General features: G+C 40.6%; 1 protein-coding gene across 5 annotated transcripts; it reads right to left on the bottom strand.

Moving 5' to 3' along the window:
* Window positions 1-1,718: 1,718 nt before the first annotated feature.
* Window positions 1,719-25,178, bottom strand: SELE (selectin E). Of its 5 annotated transcripts, none has more exons than XM_061451909.1 (16): window positions 10,720-11,800; window positions 10,374-10,439; window positions 9,613-9,999; window positions 8,748-8,855; window positions 8,444-8,629; window positions 7,575-7,760; window positions 7,285-7,467; window positions 6,535-6,720; window positions 6,245-6,427; window positions 5,495-5,680; window positions 5,205-5,387; window positions 4,763-4,948; window positions 3,806-3,913; window positions 3,318-3,339; window positions 3,135-3,207; window positions 1,719-2,791 (listed from the first exon to the last, which is right to left on the bottom strand). In XM_061451909.1, exons 2-15 carry the CDS (start codon window positions 10,408-10,410, stop codon window positions 3,150-3,152), a joined length of 2,199 nt encoding a protein of 732 aa, XP_061307893.1. In that variant the 5' UTR covers window positions 10,411-10,439; window positions 10,720-11,800; the 3' UTR covers window positions 1,719-2,791; window positions 3,135-3,149. The 5 variants fall into 5 exon arrangements, with proteins under 5 accessions (XP_061307893.1, XP_061307895.1, XP_061307892.1 ...); XM_061451911.1 differs by having other exon boundaries at window positions 3,135-3,204; XM_061451908.1 differs by lacking the exons at window positions 1,719-2,791; window positions 3,135-3,207; window positions 3,318-3,339; window positions 10,720-11,800 and adding an exon at window positions 24,960-25,178 and having other exon boundaries at window positions 3,346-3,913.
* Between the last annotated feature and the right edge of the window lie 47 nt (window positions 25,179-25,225).

Below are 25,225 nucleotides of genomic sequence, written 5' to 3'. Positions count from 1 at the left end.
TGTGTGGAGACCTCATAGCAGCCTTCCAGTACCTGAAGGGGGCCTATAGGGATGCTGAGGAGGGACTCTTCATTAGAGACTGTAGTGACAGGACAAGGGGTAATGGGTTAAAACTTAAACAGGGGAAGTTTAGGTTGGATATAAGGAGGAAATTCTTTCCTGTTAGGGTGGTGAGGCACTGGAATAGGCTGCCCAGGGAGGCTGTGAATGCTCCATCCCTGGCAGTGTTCAAGGCCAGGTTGGACGAGGCTTTGGGTGATATGATTTAGTGTAAGGTGTCCCTGCCCATGGCAGGGGGGATTGGAACTAGATGATCTTAAGGTCCTTTCCAACCCTAATGATTCTATGATTCTAATCAAGGAACCTGGACAAGCACAGGCTAGAGTTTTGCCTATGCCCTGGACTACCATTAATTATGAGGATAGGTGTAACCTAAAAGTCACTGTAAGGAAGGAGATCCCCTCTGAGGAGTGTTTGTCTGGCCTAGGAGATATATGAGAGACTAATTCCACCCAAATATCTCACTCATGCTGCCTCTAGAAGTCATGGTGTGAACGCTTGGAGAAAGAGAGAGGATAATTTTATAGCCTCTTTTCTCACAATAAAGCCCCTGTAAGATCCCAGGAAAAACTTCTAGAAGCACCATCTCTGGTCAGGAAAGAAGAAGCTGAGCTGCCCTGGCTGCAGCAGAGTGGGAGCCACACTAGCCTGAGCAGCTTGCTCCAGAGGATGCTACAGGACCACACACACAGAGGACAGGACAAGGACAACAAGGACTGGCTGGGGGACCCATGTGGTGGTTTATCTCTCAAACAGCTCCTGCAGGGATTCAGAGCAGGGCGTTTCGGGCTAATCTCTACATCCCCTCAGGGAACCTGAAGGATTACTGCTCTACATCTGCTCACATGTTTGGGCCCTACCTTGTCAAGGCGGGGGGAAGCACTGACAGCCACTCTCAGTTCTTTAATCAGTTTGGGATAAACAGCAATGGGCCCTGTCCACTGAGGCACAGCATCTCTTAACTAAGTCCCTTGCTCACAGGCATGATGGGTTCTCTGAAGTCTCATCTAGGGCAGGAATGCGCCTCATTATTTATCATCAAGGTCTGGCTCCTGGTACCAGCTACAGAGAGCCACAGTGCAGCTTCCTTGACTATGTCAGGGGCTGGGAAAAGGCAATCACAGGAGTGGCTGACTACCATGAGTACCTGAGCCTTTGGCAACAGTGGAGCAGAGGTCCCTACATAGCAGTCACAGCTAATCCCCAGAGCTGTGCTTCCACCTATTAGCCCATGTCTCCCACACTCGTCTAACTTCCCAGCAGTAAGGTCTGAAAAAGACCTGTGTGGGCTGAGGAGTTTGTACTGTTAACTATACACAAAAATCATCTATTTGCTTCTCTTTCTGCTTTCCTTTCCCTCCTGAGCATGTCTCTCACAAAGTTCACTGCTGCTCCAGGCACCGGCTTTACCGGACACATCGCTGAGCCCTCCTCCTTTTCAGGACTGGGGATGCTGAAGTCCAGCTCTGGCTGTCAGTGCCATCTGCTGGCTACTCTTTCCTTGACTGCTGCGAAAACATTAAAATCTAAATAAGGGACAGTCTTGCTATTTAGCCAGTCTTTCCCCAACCCCTCAAACTCTGCTGTTGAAGCCATATCCACAGGGCTGACCTAAATCATTTAAAAGACGCACATGTCCAAAAAGGGAGCATTACATTTAAAACATTTTATTAAATAATTTTACAAACAGGACAATACAGATCAGATTCTAAGACAAAGAATTTTAATTTATAATTATAACTTAAGCATAACTTAAGACCTTCTCATTTGAAGTCCTTTAACAGTTTAATAAATCATACTTGCAATATATATACACACACACATCTCAGGCTTCCACTGTATTTGTAAATAATATGTAGGCATGAAATCCTTACAAACACCTCTGAATTATTTTAAGATTACCTGGGGCCAGAGCAGTGGCCACAGACCTACTCAAGAACAAGTATTTTATAATCCATTTAGTTAAGATCACAGAAGTATCCATAGTAAAAAATGCAATTAAATTTGTGTATACACCTGTATTACAGTACATAATCCCACAGGGATGAGACCATTTCAGATCTACTTGCTGCATTCAGAAACCAGAGTACCTAATATAAGCACTACAGTTCTTAGTGCTATTACAATAAAAAAAAAAAAAAGAAAATTTAAAGTCCCCAAGGTTTCTGGGACATGAAACAGAAACCCAAATAATTGCCCGTATCACTACAGGTATATTTCTTGACTGGGACATCCTCTGAAATTGACTTCAACAACAAAACCAGATCAATGGTTTCAAAACTATTCAATGAATATTTTTTGATCCTGATTATTCTGTTTCTGCAAGTGTAACCCATATGTCTCCAGAGGAGACATCTCCAGCAGTGTAGTAAGTGATGTGAAATAATGCATGTCTTCACCTCACCTAGGTACCCTTGAGTAGCCCAGAGGAGAACCAGCCTCCTCTTTAGGCAGCAGCTTACTATTTGCTCACCATCTGGACAAGAGATGGCAAGCTCCCAGTTATGATAACTACATGACTTAATGTAGACAGTATTTTGCCAGAAGGCCAGAGGTTTTTACTCTGCTTGTCTTCAATGGAAATACCAGACAGCTTGAGTTTAGCATTTCTGAACAATACACAAGGTCAATCATCTTGTCAGCAAGGGGTAAAAACATCTGGACAGCTGCTGATTTGCATGCAGTTTCACTCTCTGGAAATCCGAGACAAAAGTAAAGATGGCTTCAATTCCTGCAGAGAGAACAAATTCTTCTATAAATTGGAAAATCGGCATAGATCTGTATTTGCTCTCATTTCAGCAGAATTTTATATGCAGCAGGTAGAAAAAACACATAAAAGCATTATTAATACTATATGCAGCTGGACAGAATAGTAACCACAAAGATCCTTAAGGAGCTGAATAACCATTTCTAAAGCAATAAATCCATCCGTCTTGTTAGGAACTTTCATGCAATGCCAAGGCACATATTGGGTACCCCAAAGCACATATTGCTACTTCAGCAATTAACAGCTCTGATGGCTTGTGTGATTAAAAGGAAGAGAATTTGTGAGTGCAGTGCTCTCATGTGCTTACCTGAAACACCTGGAGTTAGACAGTCTGGCCAGCACTTTGGAAACTACCTTCAATTGTTAGGCTTTGACAGCTACTATAAAAAGCAGAAGTGAAAAGTATTTTAATGACAACTAGTTTATAACAAATGGATTTTAGCAAAATGATCGCAGTGCTGCTCATGCTGCTTTTTGAGACACAACTTACCTGGAAGGAGTAAATTTCTTTGCTGCAAGAAGAATAAGAAAAGGTGTTAGCCTTTCAAGATTAAAGCCCCCTCATGCAAACTTTTTCCTCTACTAAAAACCCCTCTCATTTAAGAATACCTGATAAAAAGCCATTATCTAGCAACAAATCTCACATGCAGTTACTACTATGTTGTCATAAGCCCCATCTCAAATTCCCATTCACTGTCCCTGGCAGTAATTACCAGCACATAAAATGTTGCTTTTATCCTCCTAATTCTTGTTATCTAAACATCTGGGATCTTACAGTATTTGATTTTCAAATGTTCATCCAGAAGACAAACATAGCACACATGCAGGCTTCTTGAAAATAATTTTGGAATTTAAATATGGGAATTTTCAGTTTTTCAAAAAGCTAGGTATTGGGATTTGGAGAGCTGTTTTTTTTTCCTCCACTGTAAATTTTGCAGGAAGGTAAGTAGATCCAGTGGACCCAATCCAATTGCTCACCTTTTCTTCGGAAATGTCTTGCAAGCCAAAGGAGGAATGATGCCGTGGACAACAGAGAGGCACTTGTGGCTGCTACTCCTACAGAGATATAGCTGACTTGCTCAGAAGCTGAAAGGATGAAGAAGTTTCAGTGAGCTGAAGAGGCATGTGTGGTCTTTGAAGCTCTCTCTACTTCTTCCTATTCCTTATGCACTTCATGATGAACCCTGCAGCTTGTAATCCTTAATTTTTCTCTTGCCAAGACACATCCAGTGGACATGGTAGAAGATGCATACCAAAAATTATCTCACCCATTGCCAAAGCAATAGCAAGGCAACAAGTAGTTATACCAGAGTCTGACTAACCTCCAGCCTCACATGACAACTTCAGTTTATCTTATCTTTCATGTTTCAGTTTATATTTTAATTCCAAGGATGTTCCCACTGAGGACAGTGACAGAGCTCCTACAGCCTTGAATGGAAAGGTGAGGCTGAGACTTCTGCAAAATTACAGCCTCTGACAGAAAAGCTCTCTGAGGTCTTTTGGCTGAGAACCCAAGAATCTATCACAACAAACTAATAAACCTATAAACTTTTCAACTGAGAAACATACTTATGAATGGAAACTTCCCCACAAGGTTCATTTTCTCTGGAAAAGATTTTTTTTCTTTATTCATATGGAAAAAGTTCAATATGAGAAATGTTTAAATTAAAAACCAAACAAAACAACCCAAAATCTGGTTGCATATTTTATTTTTGGATTAGAAACTAACACTTTCCACTGAGACCTTTTAGGAATTTTCCCCTCTTCTATTTTTCAAGAAATATATTGAGCAACTCTGTTGCCCTTTTTAATTCGTGCACTCCACTAGAAGTTCTAACTCACTGGTGGTCTTTTTTACCTCCTCCACCCTTCTGTACATCACCTGACTAGAAACCCAGTGCCACCTTTTTTTGCTGCTAGTCACAGATAAAATACCTTCACATGTGGGCAGACTTGCACTCCAGTTTCCTGAATGATTACACTCAAGAACACGAGAACCATTCAGCATCCATCCTTCCAGACAGCTGAAGTGGCACGCTGTGCTATATGTGAAGTTCCCAGAACTATCTGAGCAATCCATAGAGCCTTTCTCAGGGGAGCTCAGTGGTTCACACCGTACAACTGAAATTCAGAAAGAAATGGTTAAGAATCATCAAGGACTTTCCTGTCTTTGGCCTTATTTTTTGCACTAGAGCTATACTGTATTTTTAAATTCTTTTGACTTTGGGATGGGAAACGTTCTAACGCAGGGCAAGTCACAGCCGAAATCAAGAGACACAGCACAGAGTTTAGGTTGCAGCCATGACCCTGCAGGAATATTAATTTCAGTGTGTTGTCCAGTGACAAGAAACTGTATTTGTAACCCAGTAAGTCCTACCTCTGCATACTGGTGCTGGCTCTGACCACTGTCCCTGTGCTGTGCACTCAGTGCTGGATGGGCCATCCAGAACATAGCCCTCACTGCAGCGGAAATCACAACGTGAGCCATAAGCAAGATCTGCAGGAGCGTGGTCACAAGTCACAAAGCCTTCTGGCCAGGTTACAGCCTCACACCGCACAGCTGCAACACAGAGATCCCAAGCACAGTCAGCACAGGTGCCTCAGGAATTCAACATGCCAATGCTGACGGCCCCAAGCACTCAAGGGAGCCAGGATAAGGAAAGGTACCTGCACAGGATGGCTGCTGCCTGTCCCAAGCCCCAGAAGACCCACACTGCAGTGTGGCTGGTCCTGTCAGGGTAAATCCTTCCTCGCAGGTGAACTCACAGGTAGCACCCCAGGTGAGCTCCACAGAGGGGTGGGAGCAGTTCACAGCACCATGAAGAGGCATTTCTAAGGCAGGACAGGTTACAGCTGAAAGGCATAAGAGACAGTTCAGAGCTTAGCTTGTGTAGGTCAAGTCAAACACTCTTTTAGCTGACAAGAGGACATGCCCTGTCTCGAGCTGTGCCCTACAGAGCCAAAACACTTCCCTTCAGACCTAGCAGTGTCTCGGGAAACAGTGATTTTGGCACGTTGCACAGTGCAATCAGAACCCTTAAATATGCACTTTAAGCATTGCAAGCTATAGTGAGACTGTCTTTGGATTATGCAGTCCACTAGCGGAGTATAAACAGACACTGGTTCCCATTTAGGGTATACGGAATAAAGTTCCTGTCAGAACACTCCTCCGCAAAAGCCTGTTGTCATATGTGTTGCAGACACAGCTCCCAAGTGTTCCTTATCACCCTGCACTGCTGTTTCCTCTTTAATACAAGACACTTAGTGATGCCCATCACGAGATCTGCTTATGAAGAGTGCTAAAAACACACTGAGGATGACTGTTATTCCTTGACTACACTTAAATGAGGAAGTTTCTTCAGACTACTCAAGCTACTGTAAGCTTTAACTGATGACTTCCAACCCATTAAGGCTTACCTCTGCATACTGGTGCTGGCTCTGACCACTGTCCCTGTGCTGTGCACTCAGTGCTGGATGGGCCATCCAGAACATAGCCCTCACTGCAGCGGAAATCACAACGTGAGCCATAAGCAAGATCTGCAGGAGCGTGGTCACAAGTCACAAAGCCTTCTGGCCAGGTTACAGCCTCACACCGCACAGCTGCAACACAGAGATCCCAAGCACAGTCAGCACAGGTGCCTCAGGAATTCAACATGCCAATGCTGACGGCCCCAAGCACTCAAGGGAGCCAGGATAAGGAAAGGTACCTGCACAGGATGGCTGCTGCCTGTCCCAAGCCCCAGAAGACCCACACTGCAGTGTGGCTGGTCCTGTCAGGGTAAATCCTTCCTCGCAGGTGAACTCACAGGTAGCACCCCAGGTGAGCTCCACAGAGGGGTGGGAGCAGTTCACAGCACCATGAAGAGGCATTTCTAAGGCAGGACAGGTTACAGCTGAAAGGCATAAGAGACAGTTCAGAGCTTAGCTTGTGTAGGTCAAGTCAAACACTCTTTTAGCTGACAAGAGGACATGCCCTGTCTCGAGCTGTGCCCTACAGAGCCAAAACACTTCCCTTCAGACCTAGCAGTGTCTCGGGAAACAGTGATTTTGGCACGTTGCACAGTGCAATCAGAACCCTTAAATATGCACTTTAAGCATTGCAAGCTATAGTGAGACTGTCTTTGGATTATGCAGTCCACTAGCGGAGTATAAACAGACACTGGTTCCCATTTAGGGTATACGGAATAAAGTTCCTGTCAGAACACTCCTCCGCAAAAGCCTGTTGTCATATGTGTTGCAGACACAGCTCCCAAGTGTTCCTTATCACCCTGCACTGCTGTTTCCTCTTTAATACAAGACACTTAGTGATGCCCATCACGAGATCTGCTTATGAAGAGTGCTAAAAACACACTGAGGATGACTGTTATTCCTTGACTACACTTAAATGAGGAAGTTTCTTCAGACTACTCAAGCTACTGTAAGCTTTAACTGATGACTTCCAACCCATTAAGGCTTACCTCTGCATACTGGTGCTGGCTCTGACCACTGTCCCTGTGCTGTGCACTCAGTGCTGGATGGGCCATCCAGAACATAGCCCTCACTGCAGCGGAAATCACAACGTGAGCCATAAGCAAGATCTGCAGGAGCGTGGTCACAAGTCACAAAGCCTTCTGGCCAGGTTACAGCCTCACACCGCACAGCTGCAACACAGAGATCCCAAGCACAGTCAGCACAGGTGCCTCAGGAATTCAACATGCCAATGCTGACAGCCCCAAGTGCTCAAGGGAGCCAGGATAAGGAAAGGTACCTGCACAGGATGGCTGCTGCCTGTCCCAAGCCCCAGAAGACCCACACTGCAGTGTGGCTGGTCCTGTCAGGGTAAATCCTTCCTCGCAGGTGAACTCACAGGTAGCACCCCAGGTGAGCTCCACAGAGGGGTGGGAGCAGTTCACAGCACCATGAAGAGGCATTTCTAAGGCAGGACAGGTTACAGCTGAAAGGCATAAGAGACAGCACAGAGCTTAACTTGGAGCAAACCATAAAAAGCTGAGGGTTGTTTTTCAGAGTTGTTTTGTTTTGGTGGTGTTGTTTGGTTTTTTTTTTTTGGGGGGGGGGGGATGTTTGGTATTTTTTCTCTCTTTCTTGAAACTCAGCAACATATCTACTAAAAGGAAGCAGCTTTAGAAAGATCTACTATGCTGCCATTTCAGAAAGCAGACAGGAGTGGAAAGATCTCAAAATGGAAGACTGACACTTAGGGCAAGGACATGAATTCATCTGAAGCTCATGATAGCAACTATTTGCAATCTAAAATTTTCCTTAGTTTGACTGCTATGTTTGATGCTATTTTCCTCAAACAGCATTTTAGGCTGAACACCTCAAAAAATCCCTACAGTCAGGAGTATCTGGTCTGTTGTGAGCAGTCTCACAGCTAGATTATCTCCATTCCCTGTTTCCCAGTAAGAGAAGGGAAAGTCTTTCCCTACACGGAAATCTAGACCAGGGCCAGAACATTCATCCTGTCCATCTCTTCAGGAACAGAAACCTGTGTGCTGCAATAAAATAGCACTTTCATCGTGTAATTAATTCCACAAAGGAATGAGCCAGAACTTCAGTTTGTCACTACTAACAGAGCAACATTGATGTTCAAAGGTATCTATAATGTAGAAAGCTCACCTTTGCATGCTGCAAGGGAGGCAGACCAGACCCCAGAAGAGGTACAGTACACAGATTCCAATGCAGTCAATTCATAGCCTTCCTCACACTGAACTGTGCAGGATGAGTTGTAGCTGAAGTTCTCCAATGGATGGTTGCACGCAAGGCTCCCATGATCAGGTTTCTTTAGTGGATCACAGCTCTCAACTTCAAAGAAACACCAGATTTACAGTCTCATTGGCTGAGCTGGTATATCAACAAGCCAGCCATACACTGACTACCATGAGCATTGCCCTGGCTGAAAAGCAGGACGGGGTAATCTTACCAAACTCGCATTCTGGCCCATAGAATCCAGGGTTACAATTGCAGCTGTGATTATTAATAGTCTCTATGCATTCTCCGCGGCCACTGCAGAGAGATGGGTTGCAAGAAGCTGGGAAAATATAAAAAATAAAAAATATGGCAACTTCTAAAAGAATCGGCAATGGCCGCTAATGAAACCTGGCTAGCACTTTGCTTATCTTTCTGGCATAGCAAAAGAAAAGCAGGGGGTTTAGTCCATAAGATTACCCTGTCATTTTACAAAAGGATTTCAGAAAAAAAAATACCTTTGACAGACTAGCTCACAGTGAAAGGATTCTATTGGCTGGAAACTCCATGACCTACTTGTTCTCAGGTAGATAATAGCAATATTTAAAATGCAAAAGGAACAATATGTTATGGCATAGGTAGAAATCCTCAACAAGTCCATTCTTAATGAGCTCACCACAGTTCTAATTTGGCTGATATTTGACTTTGATTTTTTTTTTTTTGCCTTAACCACCTCTATACAAAGTAGCTTAGATTTTACACACAGCATCTAATCTAATCCAGTGATCTAGAATCAGCAGACAGATGCCTCCTAAAGGCCAATTCTTATCTAGCTGAGACATCCACTTGAGAGCAGGATGAAAGTCACCATCCTGAAGAGTCTATTTCTCTTCACTGACTATAGAGGTCTGGTGACTTGCTCACAAAAGATGTATAATATTCTGGGAGCTAAAAGGTAAGTGAGATCAATCCAGCTCTTGGAACAAGAACAATCTCAGCTCTGTAGCAAGGATAATCATACAAGTGCTTATAAACAACTCATCCCACCCACCACCTCATCTCCACAAAAGCATACTAGAATAGCCTTTATCACACCATACCTGTGTAGCACAAGGCAACCTTCTTTTTCTCACACTTTTCGTCATTCCATTTTCCATCATCCTTCCCTCTTTTAATGTAGATTTCAACGCAGTCCTCGTTGTTCCCTTTGCCATTTGGCTCACCTGAAGCCCAGTTTTTTGCCTCTTCTGTCAGTTCTTTGTTAGTTCCAATCCAGGTCCATACCTCATTAATTTTTCTGATTCCAATCCAGTAGTAACCCGGATTGAAGGGTAAGAAGTTATTGAGATAGTTGATTTCCTCCTTATTCTGAATGGCAACCATGTTAGTATATCTCTTTTTGCACCACTGCTCTGCTTCTCTGTAGGTCATGTTTGTGTCTGAATAATGGTATGTCCAACCATTTGCCCCCTGCAGTAGTGTAAGCCCTAGAACGAAAAGATGTCAAAAAGTTGGTGTCTGATGTTTACATGTTTACATATCCTCTTCTAGAGAGGAGGCAAAAGTTCTACAACCATTGCAAACTCGTCCATCTCTGAAACTAGACAAAAGGTGGCAGTTGTTTTAGAAACAACCAATTGGCAAGCTTCAAAACAGGCCTGTCAGCATTAAGGGCAGGGACTTCAGCCTGTGAAACTATGTCCGATCACACAAAGCTTAGCAGACTAGGTTCTTCTGTGTGAACCTAGCCTCAAGTTAATCATGTCAGGCTCAAAAATTCCATTTAATTCTAAGCTGAGACAGAGAAGTCACATTACTATTACCATCCAATTATTCTTTTACACAGAGAACACTTACTTACCATAAGTAAGAAGAGATAGGAACCACAAGCAAATCATGTTTCCGAGTTTTTCTTTTAAGCAGAAAGCTATGAAAGATCAAAGGAACGCATTTGTAAAGAACGAACACTGACTTTTTGCAATTCAGTATAAAATACTGTCTATGCAATCTTTTCTATATTTTAACAATTATTCTAAAGACTTAAATAAGGTTTCCATTTTTAGGACATTATTTATTTTAAACCAGTTCTTAACATTGAGATTGCTTTGAAATGTAAACAGATTTTAAAGAACACCAACACAGAATTCCATCGTCCTATTTTCCTTTGGCTGAGCAATGAAACAGAGAAACACTCCATTTATACTCACAGACTGTGGTGGCCAGGTGTCAAAAGTCTTCTGTAGTATTTCTCAGGGTCTGCTTTCTGTTGCTAAGTTGCCGAATACGGACTTGAAGAATAAGTTCAGCTCCAAGTGTCTGGACTGCATAATCCCCTGCCTTTACTACAGCCTTTTATTCTCTCAAGTGGCCTGTCATCTACGACATGGGAAATTCCACGTGGAAAAGCATTTCTTGGAAAATCCGAGGATTTGGCACTCCCACACATTAAGCCTGATGCTTCCCGTTGGCAAATCAACCATCTCACAAAGACACACTGTGCTGACAAACTGCCAAGTGCTACATTACATAGTTTTACTGACAGCAACACACAATTACAGGATATCAGGAAGGAGTGAGATGGTTAGAGTTAGTTGTATGAATGATAAAGACTCCAACTTTTTACCTAGCACACTGCTTTGCAGTTCTCAGTGAGAAAGGCACTGACACTCAAAGCTGCTTAACTGAGTAAAAGATGGAAACTGCAGCATTGGACAAGCCATTCCTTGTGGACCACAGCACACTGTACAGAGTTCTCATCTGTGATAAGGTCTGCCAGCCCCATGATTTCTAGTACTCTTCTAGAGTCTTGCTCACAATACAGACTCATCAGTCACTTGTAGCAGTCAAGCTTGGAATGTGAACTTAGCTTCAAATAGTCCCTTGGACTGTATCCTCCAATATCCTTGCCTCAACAGAGTTACAATTCCTGGACAGGTGCATATAATATTTCAGATGGACAAGACAATAGTCTTGTACTGAATTAATGCACATTTATTGTGTATACACTGATTAATTATACTACTGCATAGAGCAGTCACACAGTGTCCATGGTACAGAGACATATGCCTGAGTAATTGTGGACACTTTGCTACAGTGAGTTGGTAAGCAGACATAGGCTATTCAGTGTACACCTGTATACATGAGAAGGCAGTAAGCATGAAGATCACCAATTCCTCGCACAATAGTGTTCTGGCAGCATGACATCACTCCAGTCCTTGATCCTCATGCATGTCTTCACACATACACCACTTCTGTGATAAGGCAATTGACTTGCCATGGTATGTACAGAAATATAGATTTGGGTATTCTCACTTAAGAGAATATCCAAATATTCATTTCTCACATCTCTGCAGGAGGTCTCACAAGTACTGCTGAGGAATACAAGTAGGGAATAGGCAATACGAGTAACAGACACATTAGCTTGGTCCTTAACCCTGTGCAAAGACATGACACTAGATGCTTGTTGCAGATTCCACATTCCCCAGGACTCCCAACCTTGGTCAATAAATACAAAGTGGTATTATTTCCTTGCACTCTGATCAGCCATGTCATGCCACTCTTTATTCCATGTTCACTCAGGCACTTACTGTGGAGGCTCCACCAGGCAGTCCAGTTGCCAAACTGGTATTCCAGGCACAATGTTTCACCATTGTTGGTAAGGTTTAGCAAGGCTAAACATGCAAAGGACTTGACAAAGGTTGTCAACGATATGAGGACACAGGGTAGCACCCACTTCATATCTCTAAAGCATAGTTATAGCATATACAGTGCATGTTGGAGTTCTTATTTTTGAGCCTCAGCCTATTCTTACAGAATAAAAATCAGTGGCTCTTGGATTCCAACCTAGTAACTCAGCTGGTATCAATTTCTACTTTTTTCCACAAAAACATATTTGTCAAGTGGCCATATCTTAATCTCTGCCCAAAGGAATCCATCACAGAAAAGAGGATAAAGAGTATGTTCTAAAACAACTTCAGTTACTATCAAAATAGAAGAGTTTACTAGAAATTGCAACACATACAACTAGAAAGCTTGTCAAAACCAGTTACTGAATAGAGTGGGGATTGAAAACAACACACCAAATATTTGTAAAGAGAGGAATGCTTTCTAGCAGGTGTGAACTAGCAAAGCTAGAAACACAAACTATCAAGAAACTCTGGAAAGATGACGCTAACTCTTGGCTATGCCACAGACTTACTGTGCAAGCCCGGGTTTGGGCCAGCCTTGCTTAGAACAACCAGACTTTCAGAGAGTTCCAGGTAGCACCAAATCACAACAACTCTTTTTTTTAACCTCAGAGACTCATCTGTAAATTGGGAATGAAAACAATTCCTGTCTGTCAACCTTTCTGTCTGCGTTCTTCAGACTGTAAACCCACAAAACAGAGACTGGTACTTTTAATGAACATGTACAGTACACCATGCAACAGGGCCTAATTTCACAGAGGTTCTGTAAGCATTATCCTGATACAAACTAATAACTATTTTTGATAGAGGAGCCTTATTTTTTTCACCTCAAACATCGACTGGCTGTTATAATTGCATACACAGAAAAATTATAGACAACCCCAGAACAGTTTATATCCTCTCTGGAGCCAGGAGGCAGAAAATCCTACACCTTTTCCTGGAGATTCACTTTTTCAAGTCATTTTATGAGCTTCCTGCTCATAAGTGCTCATCCCTGTCATGGCAGAAGCTCTGAAGCTGAGTGGAGAAAACTTTATCAGAATCGCTTCGCCAGTGGAATCTCCAGAGGAAGGAAGAGAGTATTTCAGAATTTACAATAGTCTTCCTTCACAGGGGCTGTCTCAGACCTCTTGTCTGCAGCAGATAAAAAAAAAAAAAAACACACATACAAAGAAAGCCCATAACCAAAACCACCAAAGCCTAAAAGCAATATGCCTGTAAAAACTCCAGCTTAAAAATAGACTCTTTTTGTTGGCAGTATTCCCCTATGCATCACTGACATGGGGCTCTCTTCGGTTTTTCCCAGGGAATTCTGCCGTTCACCTGTTCTTTTTATTGCCTTTTAACATAGTGGAAGATGAATATAAACACAAAGTTTGCAGAAAAAAAAGAGAAAGCCTGAAAAGCATTTTCAAAAGCACACAACTGAGAGGTTAAAATCTCTTCAAAGTCAAAGGTGCATAAAAACTTCAACCCTGTTACCACAAAAAATACTTGATACAGTTACTAGGTTGAACTGCAGATGTTCAAGCTAGAAAAGTCATCCAGCCTGCCTCTTAGCTGGTTTCTATGTTACTGATTTATCCTCCCAGTTATTTCACATTTACGCTTTTTTTTCAATTCCTTTGCCAGTAGATTTTAGAATACAAGATTCTCATTTCTTGAGCTGTTCTGAGCTGGGTGCAGCTGTCCACTCTTGCATGAACACAGATATAGCTCCTTAAAATTAATCCAATTCCTCTCTGCCAGAAACACAGGAGACTCCAAACCTAAATCAAGTTAAACTTCTAGAAATGCTCAATGCTTCTTGTTCCTATGTATCCACTCCAGACCTTCATTTCCACCAGTGAAAGCCCAGCTTTTTACAAGTGAATGGAAGTACTCCAGATGACCTCTTTCCTTACGAACAGATGTGCCTAACAAAGATTATGTAGCAGCAACTAATTTTCCAGTTGCAAGTCTTACTTGATAGGCTACTATGAGACATAAAAGTAAGAAAATGCTATAGAAACACATTAGGAGTAAGAACAACAAAACCAGGTCAGGTCTGCTATTTAAAGAATAGTAATTGACAGAGGACATGTCAAATGTCATTCCTTTCTGTACAGAGAAAAGTTAACAAACACTGCAATAGTGTTATGCACTGGGAAAACAGAACAGGTTACAATAAGGCAAGAAAGAAGCAAAAACTATTTACGCTTGTTACAGCCAACCAGGTTACTGTTTAAGGATCCAAACCCTCAGTAATTACCTTTGAGAGTATGGGGAAAGGTGTCAGAGGGCTGACAAAAAAGCAAATATTGCCTTTCTGTATCTAGGAAAGGAAGATCAAAGTAATTAGAAGCCTTACACTTGAGCACCTAGAAAAGGTACTAGAACCATGCTGAACATTTTTTAAAGAGAACAATTGAAAAATCAGCAGAAAGCTACTAAGGTGTCAAGAACATTGATATGATTGATTTATTCTTGGCAGATCAATCTAGTTTGTACTTCAAGGCTGAGTGAGCAACAGAGAAACAATAGTGCAATATACTTTGCTATAATTAAGACTTTTAATAGTGTCCCATGAGACATTCTTATGAGAAAACAATAGTGCTTAGCTGAAATAATCATAAAATGAGTACGCAAGAGGGGTAACCACTACTCAGAGGGCAGTTTTTCAAAGATCACTGTTAGTCTGAGAGGACTTACATAAATTAGCCCTACAAGGGATTGTCCTTAACTAATCTGAGCTAATTTATATTAGATAACAAATTGTCATCTAAAATGCTTAGAAAACTTGCAGATGAGATCAGGCTTTGAGGAACTGCAAGAGTTCCAGAGGACCAGTGTTCTTCTGGTATGTATTAACAGGAATGTTTTATTTAAGACCAAATTTGCAATTACTCCATCCAATCTGCCTTTGCAAAATCTCATCTGGTGTACTGCATCTAATCTTAAGTACTACCATTTTAGAAAGCTACAGACTGACAAAATACAACTGAATCCTGACCAACACAGGCAATACATTATGTAGAATAAGATTAAAGGTTTATTCTCTTTTGTAAAAGAAACTAGGACCATCTCATCCAATCTTGATATTCTGCACTATTTTAATTAAAAAAAAAATAAAAAATTTATTCCTTATGAACACCCTCCTTTTTTTTCTTGAAAACATATATGAATGCTTGTCTGACATGTAAGGAGACTCTAAGTGACCTAATCTTCCGAACTACTAGCTCTCCACAGATGACAGTTCAAATAACACAAGCCCAGAAAACATGGCTTATGTGCAAACGCCCAAGTCATTTAACTGTTTAATTCCCACCCCACTGCAGTAAAGGACAATAGAGGAAAGAAGTCTATGCAATCTTCTAAAACCTAAAAGGTATTTTAGAGTATTTAGGAGGCACATGATCAACAATTCATTATGTCCACTTGGTGCACGGCAAGTAGTGGTTGGATTAATTTGTAGTGACAAATCTTGAAAGGATATTTTTCAAAATAAGGAGGCCATGAAATGCTAAAACAGGAGTTTCGTAGAGTCCAGCTTTCTGCTGGATACTTTTAAGTCTTGATTTGAGAAACACTCATCAATATCTTTATGAGTAGCTTGTGAAAGCGGGATGCAGTGGGAGATTATTTTTTTATTATCTAAAATTCTTTGTTGAACTTGCTGCAATCAACAAAATAAGACAAATACAGGATATGATGAGATATCAGGTAACCAAAACATATACATCTGTACATATGTAAATGCAGAAAGAGACAGAGGGAAATTTTTCATGTTTTTTTTTTTTTACCTACATTATAAGATTATATCTGCATCTACCTATTTCCAAGTTTTCCCTTTTAAACATTTTAATGATGCTTTTATATCAACAGACAAAAATAATTAAGTATCTCTAAGTAATGCAGTTCCATCTCTCTTCTAGGAGATGTATCTGTCATTCCTGAATTAAAACACTTCATAAATATTTTAGTCAAAATAGTTTGTATAACAGACATTTATCCCATGGCAAAGAGCTGTAAAACTACTTGGAATTTTGAAATCCTGTAAAAAACTCCAGCTTCATCCACAGTAACAGTCAGTAGAAGAGTACAAGTAAGAGTTTTAGCCAGCCTTGAGGGGAAAAGGAGTTCTGGTGCCAGCAGTGAAGGTGTTTCCTGTTTGGAGAAGAGCTTGAAATACTAATTCTTTAAAAATTCAGAGACAAAAGGTCTAAGGCACAAGTTTTCCCTGAGGCCTAGATGGGAAGAAAAGATAATTTCTGAAAACATACTCATCCCTCTGCCTCCGTGTCTCATTAAGTGTAAATAAGGTAGGCAATACCACTGCGACAAAGAAGCTGGAATTTCTCAGCCTGCCTAAGACAGTCTCCACTCTGTCTGGAGTGAAACCCTAGGAGCCAGAAAATCTTATCTCCACTTCTCATTTCGGGAACTCTCTAGTGTGACTCATACTGCTCAATTTCCTCCAAACAGGCAAAAATAAACATTCAAGAATCTAAATTGAGGCCAGGGATCACTTGCACTGGCAAGGTGTGATTCAGCACACTGAAACATGAAAAAAACAAAAGAGCAGAGGAAGCAACTCACACTTTAAGAAGCACTGGTCTTAATATTGTGTGTACCTGGCTGCCTGCAGTTGCAGATGGAATAGATCCCATGCAGAACTTGAGTATTTCTAATTTTACTGTTGGAAATTATGGCAGAGAAGCTCTCAGAGCATTGCCAGCCTTCATGCACAGGTAAGAAAGAATAACTATAACCCATGCATTTGACCCAGCACTGCTCATAGATGGATTTTCACCTTTTTTTTTTCTTTATTTTAAATCAGGTTTTACTTCCCAGGTCTGTTCTGTAGTCCCATACTCTCACAGCAAGATGTCCCATATGCGACACTGATGGAGATGCTCACTCTGAGGAAGATAATAGTTACAGCTTTTGGTAAACAAGAGAAATGAGAGGAAGTTTCAGGATTAGGAGATTAAGTAGATAGCTGGTTCTGTAAAAGTGGTCACTGTGAGAAACGTTTTCTGTTTTGCAAATTCTCTGCATAGTTTCTGCCTACCTCTGTTCCCAGAAAACACTGTTCTGACTTAGCAGATACCACATGAACTATCAATAGTATGGAGTGTTGACATGACCTATTCTGCATTTGAAGTGTTATGAAGGAGAGACTACAAAAAAATATACTCCCTTCTTTACTAATACATCTCACCATTAGTTTATGAACTCCATCCTTCAGGTCTGTTTCTTTCAGTGAAAGACAGTTCCAGGTAAATAATTTTTATACATATACAGACACAGTACTTAATGTGTTTGAGTCCATAGCTAAAGTCATGTTCAACAACAATTTTTAAGTAATTACTTTTCTCAGACAGCAGACTATGAAATAAACAGAAGTTCTTGAATTAAGTATTCTTTCAGGAGCATTCCAGTGACTCCAGCACAAGTTTGCCACAACCATACCATCCACAAATTATTCCAAGAAAGCAGCCTATTTCTATCAGCTGGATAAGTAATTGCTTTTTACAACAGACATGTTTAACATAAGATCGTTACTGGAGGGTACTTAAATTAATGCTTACAGTAATTGTTTCAACAACAAAGAAGTTCATCATTAACTCTGAAAGGGTTTTAAATTGCTAAATTTTATCGTTTTCTAGCAGAACACACCCCACACACACCAAAAAAAACCAACAACAAAAAAAAAACCAAACAAACAAAAAAAAAACAAACCACAAAGAACAGCACCATGAGTGTTTTTAAGGTTTCAGTTAAATGATGTCAAGATCATTAGGACTTTCCTTATTTCCTGGGCCTGAAAATGGTACTTTAACTTTCCAATGAAAATTTTGTTCTTTTGACACTTACAGGTTTCTTGACTTAGGAAGGATGAATCTGTCATCTACCCTGAAACTGCTGCACTTTCATGCTTGAGCCTAAAAAGCAACCCACAAAGTAACTTGTGAAGCAGTGGAACAGGCAGTCCAGGGATGTGGTGGAATCACCATCCCTGGGGGTATTCAGGTGCTTAGGGACATGATTTAGTGGTGAACTTGGCAGTGTTACCTTTACAGCTTGACTCTATGACCTTAAGGGTCTTTTCCAACCTAACTGATTGATTCTATGATTCTGTATTTATCCTTCCTGGTGCGTATTAGTTGGGATTTTTTCCTCTCGTTTATCAACACACATATACTCATCTTTTGTAGATACACATGACTGCAACCAGTAGTAGAGTCTGGTTAGCTAGACCACAGAAGAAACAATCAACTAAGATTACTTTCATAATAGGCATTACCCATCCACCTTTGCTTCTTCAGTCTGACTACCAAGGAAGGAGACAGTTCCCCTGCTGGGTACCTGACGCCCTAAAACCACCATTCAAAATCCCTTCATATCTCTGCACCATGAATGCAAATGCATGAGTTTATCTTAAAAGAAAGCAGCTGCAGCTGAAAGGCCCTTACATTCAGAAGGTCACATATTTCACACAAATGAACTCTAATCAGTTAAACAACTCGTTCACACTTTGTCTCTACAGACTAGAAAGATTCCAGAGTCCCAGCTGTTACATTACCTGCATATGCTGCAAACATGGACACTAAGGGCAGGGAAGGACAACCAAAGGACAACAGAGCCCTGAAAACAAAGCTAGCAGACTGGTTTTACTGACCAAGGGGATTCAAAGGGGAGCATGTGTACAGTACTTAAACTAGCATTCCTGTGACAGGCAGGTGATATTTACGGTCATTTGGGAGAGTTAGGAGAAAGACTCTTCCTGGTAGAAAACTCATAGACTGTTCAAGGAGTAGAAATATTCCATGAAATTCCCTCCAAAGAAATACCTAGATTACTAGAAATTTGTGCTTAAGTCTGGGGAAGAGGAAGCAGCTAGGAAGGCTCAGAAAGGATACAAGACTCTTCATAAGCATCAGGAACAAAGAAAGTGATCAGAAGTTTTCTGTACATAAAGGCATAAAGTTGGTACAACAACCCCAAACGGACACAAACCACCTGTGAGCAAATGTAGACTGGAAATTAGGAGGGAATTTCTAGCTAGCAGAGTAATGAGGTTATCAAACTGCTTTCTATGAGCAGAACATAAAACTTGGTTTTCATTAAGATCTTGCTCAGTTTCTGAAAGGGATCATATGAGAACATTATTAATGAAAGCAAGGTATAAAGGACCCAGTAAAAGTCCTTTACACTCCTGCATCCTGAAGATTGGCTTGGATACTTAAGCATCAGTGCACAAACCAAGCCTCTGGCTTCTGAACTGACTGCACACACAGATCCAAAATATGTTAATACCAGAAGAGATAATTTCATTTTATACTGCATTTGTTCTGGCTTCTTTGCTAATCTGAGAAGCCACTAATCAACAGCTGTTAAAAAAAATAAAAATCTTAATTTGAAGCCTATTAAAATGAGTGGGCCAAGCAGCAAAGCAGACCTGTGATCTTTGATGCACACAATAGCCATAACTTACAACAGTGTATTTCATTTGCACCAGTGTATTGTGTGTTCTTCTGCTGAACTCATGGGTGTACCCTCACTCTGGGATAAAAAAAATTTGGCAAGTATAGCTGAAAGTTAACCCTCATTTTATTTTCTCTCTTGTGTGAGTTACATGCAATGGAAATTCCCTACTTCAAAATTCTTTTTTTAATATTCTCCTGTAATACAACAATAGGCCAAACATATCCTTACCTCTTGTGCTCTGCTGTCAAAGAGCTCAATAAAAGGAAAAATTTATAAAGCTGGAGCTCAAGTTAATTGTTTCCCTTTTCCTGACTTTGGTAACCTGGATTGGCCTAATAGCTTGAGAGACTCCTGTGATGAGCTTCATTGCAGCACAATGTGTATTTAACACATTTGCAAAATACTAATATTCCTTTTCTAGTCACTTGCTGTTCAAATAAACAGCAAAATAAACAAGAGGATATTTGAAATTAAGATATTGCTGGCTCACAGGGTTTTTGCCTATTCTCAAATGAAATGTTACATTTGATCTTGAGCTGCAATCCAATTTCTTCTTTTTAAGATGCCATGCAAGTTAACTAGTGTAGTCTGGGCAATGAAAACAAGCAAGAAATACCAGGTCTGAGATCTGCACAGTAGACTGATTCTGGGTTTTGGCAGGATAAGCAAGTTGGATCTGAACTTCATTTTTCTACAGCCAGGTGACTTCCGCTACCTGAACTTGTTAAATTACAATTCATTTTGATATCTCCATATACAACTGCAGTACAGCCTCATCTTCTCTTCCCCATCCTTAATTTAAAAAAAAAAATCATTTCAAGGCCAAATTAGCTTTTACCTACAAATAACAAAATCTCAAACTATCACGCACAAAGGCTAATCCATTTGGGCTTTCAATCCATGCTTTTTCATGGATCCTTTCTGTTACTGGGTTACTCAAAAGGCTTTCCTTTGTAACAACATACTAAATTTTTCCAGTTACTGACTTTAGCTGAAGGCTGTAAAACACAGAACATAATGCAGGGGAAAGGAGTTAGATATTCAGCCTCTCTGAATATTGCAGTGTGAGTCAAAAGGTAATTTAGTCTTAAAGCTGGACTCCTGACATTCAGACCAGGAGAGGAGTTGAAATACTGCATGCAGTGCTTTGATCAAGTCTGACTGAAAAAGGCTGTTACTGACTACACAGAATTGATGTGGAGAAATGGGGGAGAAGCTATGAACATTCTATCCAGAACAATTATCTTTAGTGAAGATCAGATGTTTTCAAGCATGCAGAGATTGAAGTGGGAAGTCCATTTACACACTCACAAGCACACACACCTGAAGTAAAGAAACAAACCAATCAACCAACCAAACCTGCTTTTTCAGTAATCTTAACATTTGAATTTTATAGTATGGCCCACATGGGAAGGAACCTCGAAAGATCACCTGCTCCAACCTCTCCTGGGAAATGCAGCCTCGATGAGATGATCTAGCACCCTGGCCCATCACATCTTGAGAACTTCCAGTAATTTGCCCTGGTTTTACATCACAGTTTTTTCCAGTGATGATTAAAGGAAAGGCTAATAAGAAATTCAACCTTTCTGATTTTATGGCAAAGGTTTTAGGAATCTAATTAGTAAATGAGATTCCTACAACAGCCATCTCTGGGATGGCAAGAAGGGATAGAGGTCAAACATAAGAAAGGGACAACTGGGCAGAACTGCTCCAAAAAACCTTACTTAATAAGACAACACCTACTTTGCTCTGCTAGCACCTATGCTAGCACATAGCTACAGTACTGTATCTGCTATATTGCAGATATTCTACATATGCTCTAGCTGGACTGCCAATACACAGTAAGAAAATTCAGCTGCCTTTATATTAGAATCATAGAATAGTTAAGGTTGGAAAGGACCTTAAGATCACCTAGTTCCAACCCCCCTGCCATGAGCAGGGATACCTCACACTAAACCATGCCACCCAAGACTTCATCCAACCTGGCCTTGAACACCACCAGATGTGGAGCATTCACAGCCTCCCTGGGCAACCCATTCCACTGCCTCACCACCCTAACAGTAAAGATATTTCTTCCTTATATCCAATCTAAACTTCCCCTGTTTAAGTTTTAACCCGTTACCCCTTGTCCTGTCACTACAGTCCCTAATGAATAGTCCATCCCCAGCATCCTTATAGCCCCCCTTCAGATACTGGAAGGCTGCTATGAGGTCTCCACGCAGACTTCTCTTCTCCAGGCTGAAGAGCCCCAACTTTCTCAGCCTATCTTCATACAGGAGGTGCATACCCACTGTGCTTTGCTCATAACACATTTAAATTACCAATTTATTTTTATCATGCATTAGCATATTCATCTGCTGTTAGATTTGATATTGGCACATAGGTGCACTCCTTTAACTACATTCAGAATTTTTATTTGTTGGAAAACTAGTATTTAACATATTAATGTAAGAACCCATGTATTAAAGCCACAATTTCCATTTTTTTTTTTTTATTTCATAAGAAAATACTGATATGAATTGTAGTTTGAGCTACTGAATGTTATACAGCTAAAGGATATAAATACTCAAGATATAGTAGCTGTACTTTGATGTGTCAAGGTACTACTTAATTCTAGTAAACACTCAAGATCTAGTTTTTAAGGGCACTGCACTCAAGTGGAAGCCTCCTCCAAGATCATTTGGAGACCATTTGTGTACCTAACTAACCAAAAACCATGAAACTCTAGGAAAAAGATTTTAAAAGAATTCTCAGTAGCTGTATGCACTTGAAAAGAGCTATCCTTCTTGGGGAACCGAAACACATAATATGGAAGAAAAATGTTTTTAGAAAGTTACTTTAAATAAAGATATATATCTTGTAGCCTTAATGCCACCAAAAAGTCTAGCAGAAATTCAGTTATGTGTGACAACGAGAATGTATCTGTCCCCCATCAGCAGTTTCCATCACCCAAATATTTCAGACAGTACAGAGGAACCCATTCCCTCAGAAGGAACACTCACAAAAAGCACGGTCACAGAACCCTCTTATAAGAGATGCAATATAGAACACAAGGCTATTATCTGCGTTATCCCTCTCAAGACATTCAGGAAGTAGTTTTAGAAGGTAAAAAAAATTACCTACAAGAAGATATCATACATTATGAAAGCAAACTGTGGTAGCTACAACAGTAACACCCAAGTATCTCATCATGTCACATGAACCACAGGTTGTGTTATTTCTTTTTAATCTCCCTGATTGATAGAGTATATAGAGAAGTTTGACCAAGTTCAGATGCACTAGCTCAACTAGTAACATGGTTATCATACCCCAGATCCAGCCTAACAGCAGCCTAACCACACATGCCGTTACACTAATGGTTTAATCCACTACAATATACATCGCAATATTGGCACAACACAAGAATAGGGGAATTTCACAAGGCCATAAATATTGAAACAATCTGATGATAAGCAGGGCATAAACAACAATACAACTTTACAGTCAATCTGGGTCCAGTCCAAAGCCTGCAAAACATAATAGAAAACAAGCCCCGTATGTAACACAGAAGAGTAAAAAACACTGGCAACACTTATGATCTGGCCGTAACTACTCAAGAAAAATAGACACTATCTTAATTATTATCACATCAGTTCACTGTTACCTAATTTGATATACTTACAATACTTTTTATCAGAACAATGGTTTTTAGGACACAATTGTGAAGAGACAAGATGTCACCTGGTCAAATAAATAAATAAACTTAATTTTTCAGAAAGTAGTGCCAAACTCACTGCCACAGTTAGATATGAGTAAGCTCATTACAAAAGGGAAGTCCCACCATGCAGTTTTACTGGAGACAGTCTGTCTCTGTTTTAAGACCCCTGTTACCCCATGCCATCCTCTTTGTACCCCTGAGACCCACAAAGTGACGCACTAACAGTTAGCACCAACAGCAGGGGATTTTTCTCTTCAGCCTAAAAAACAACAGAAATATCCTACAGCTCAGCACAGAAAACTACTTTTGGATAAGGTGGGTGCTTAGGAAGACAGAAGTATTATGAAAAACAGGACAAAGTTGTGCTTTACCTATAACCAAGTCACAAACTTGGGCTGTTAAGGTCACTGTCAGATCAAGCCAAATGACTGCTCTTCTGGTTAAGGACAAATTCCTTTTAAGTTCAGCTTCTATCTGAAGCACACCACAAGTATTTCCTTTGCCATTCTTGTCCTTGCTCATCAGTGCAACCATTGTTTGTTGCTAGTTCCTTCCGTACATCGTAAGTGAAACAGGTCAATAAAGTTTTCCATAGCCATACAACAGGCTTCTGCAATTAAGGAAATTCTTGGGAAATACCCAATTCTTGTTAAAATAAAAAGGCAAAAATAAAAAGGCAAGGCTCACTCAAACAAGCAAGCTCCATAAAACATTTTTAATGATATAGCTCCAACAAGAGATAAATAAGAACATAAAATATTAGGCTATTAGACAAAAAGCTGTATCTATAAAAGCAATTAAAACAAAAACAGACCTTCAAGAGTGTTTGAAAGAAACTTAAAGAACAGATGTTACAATAACCCTAGAGGCCTTCACTATAGAAGAAAACAAGCTTGAGCAAACACCTCAACCCCACAAAACTCCCTCAACCTTACTATCCTAAAGGGCACCTTACCCAGACACGGTTTTTATTGCTTTCCCTGCCTACCTTGGTAAATCCAGAACAGCTGAGATGTGTTTCTACTTAAAGCTCTTCCCATCTCTTTATAAAGATTCAACCAGTAAGAATTTAGTTTATCATATTGATGCTTTAGTCGTTATTCAGGCTTAGGACAGCTAATGAAGTAGTTTAATGAACAGCATTAAAAAAAAAAATCATAAAACAAATGTAACTTTTGAATTAAAATTTATCCTCTTAAGCACCTCCATAGGCTGAACTCTTCCTCTGTTTTACTGGTGTTTTTAATGTATTGTATGTTAGTTTATATAGTACACCGTCTGCATTCAAGCACTAAAAAAATTGAGAACTTAAGAAATGAATGTCAATTATGATTTACTATTTCGATGTATTAAAAGAATAGCTTGGTTGAAAGTGACCTACAACATAGCACTTGAAAGATGTGGTTATGTCAAAACTTCTAGTCTTTAATGTGAGTATTCCTTCTTTTTGGAATATGCTCTTGATATGTTCTTACTTAAAACTATTATTTTCCTTCAGTTAATATCATAATGGATTTAGTCTTCAGTGAATCGGTGCACCTTACTCATTCTAGACACCTGTGACTTCCTGATGAATCTGTGTGCAGCTTACCTAACACATCAAATGGAACCTATAAAAATAAGGCAAACAGGAGGTGAATTTCTCTCTTACTCAGTGCCTGTAAAATGTATCCTACAAAATGCTGGGGCATAAAGCTACTTGCCTCTCTATGACCCCCTTATCCCCCCGCTGTAAACGCCTTGCCCTGCGACAGACCCACGGTGGGGGGTGCGAGGCCCGGCTCTGGGACCCGGGGGTGGGCAGCACTGCGGCCGAGGACAAATGCACCCCTAAGCCCTGGGCAGGCAACTGGAAGC

This window comes from Pezoporus flaviventris, unplaced genomic scaffold (genome assembly GCF_033815535.1).
Source record: "Pezoporus flaviventris isolate CSIRO_AGI_PZ_B2104156 unplaced genomic scaffold, CSIRO_AGI_Pfla_v1 ptg000013l, whole genome shotgun sequence".
Lineage (NCBI taxonomy): Eukaryota > Metazoa > Chordata > Aves > Psittaciformes > Psittacidae > Pezoporus > Pezoporus flaviventris.
The sequence above is the reverse complement of the archived record's forward strand: the minus strand, read 5'-3'. Positions and strand labels throughout refer to the sequence as shown.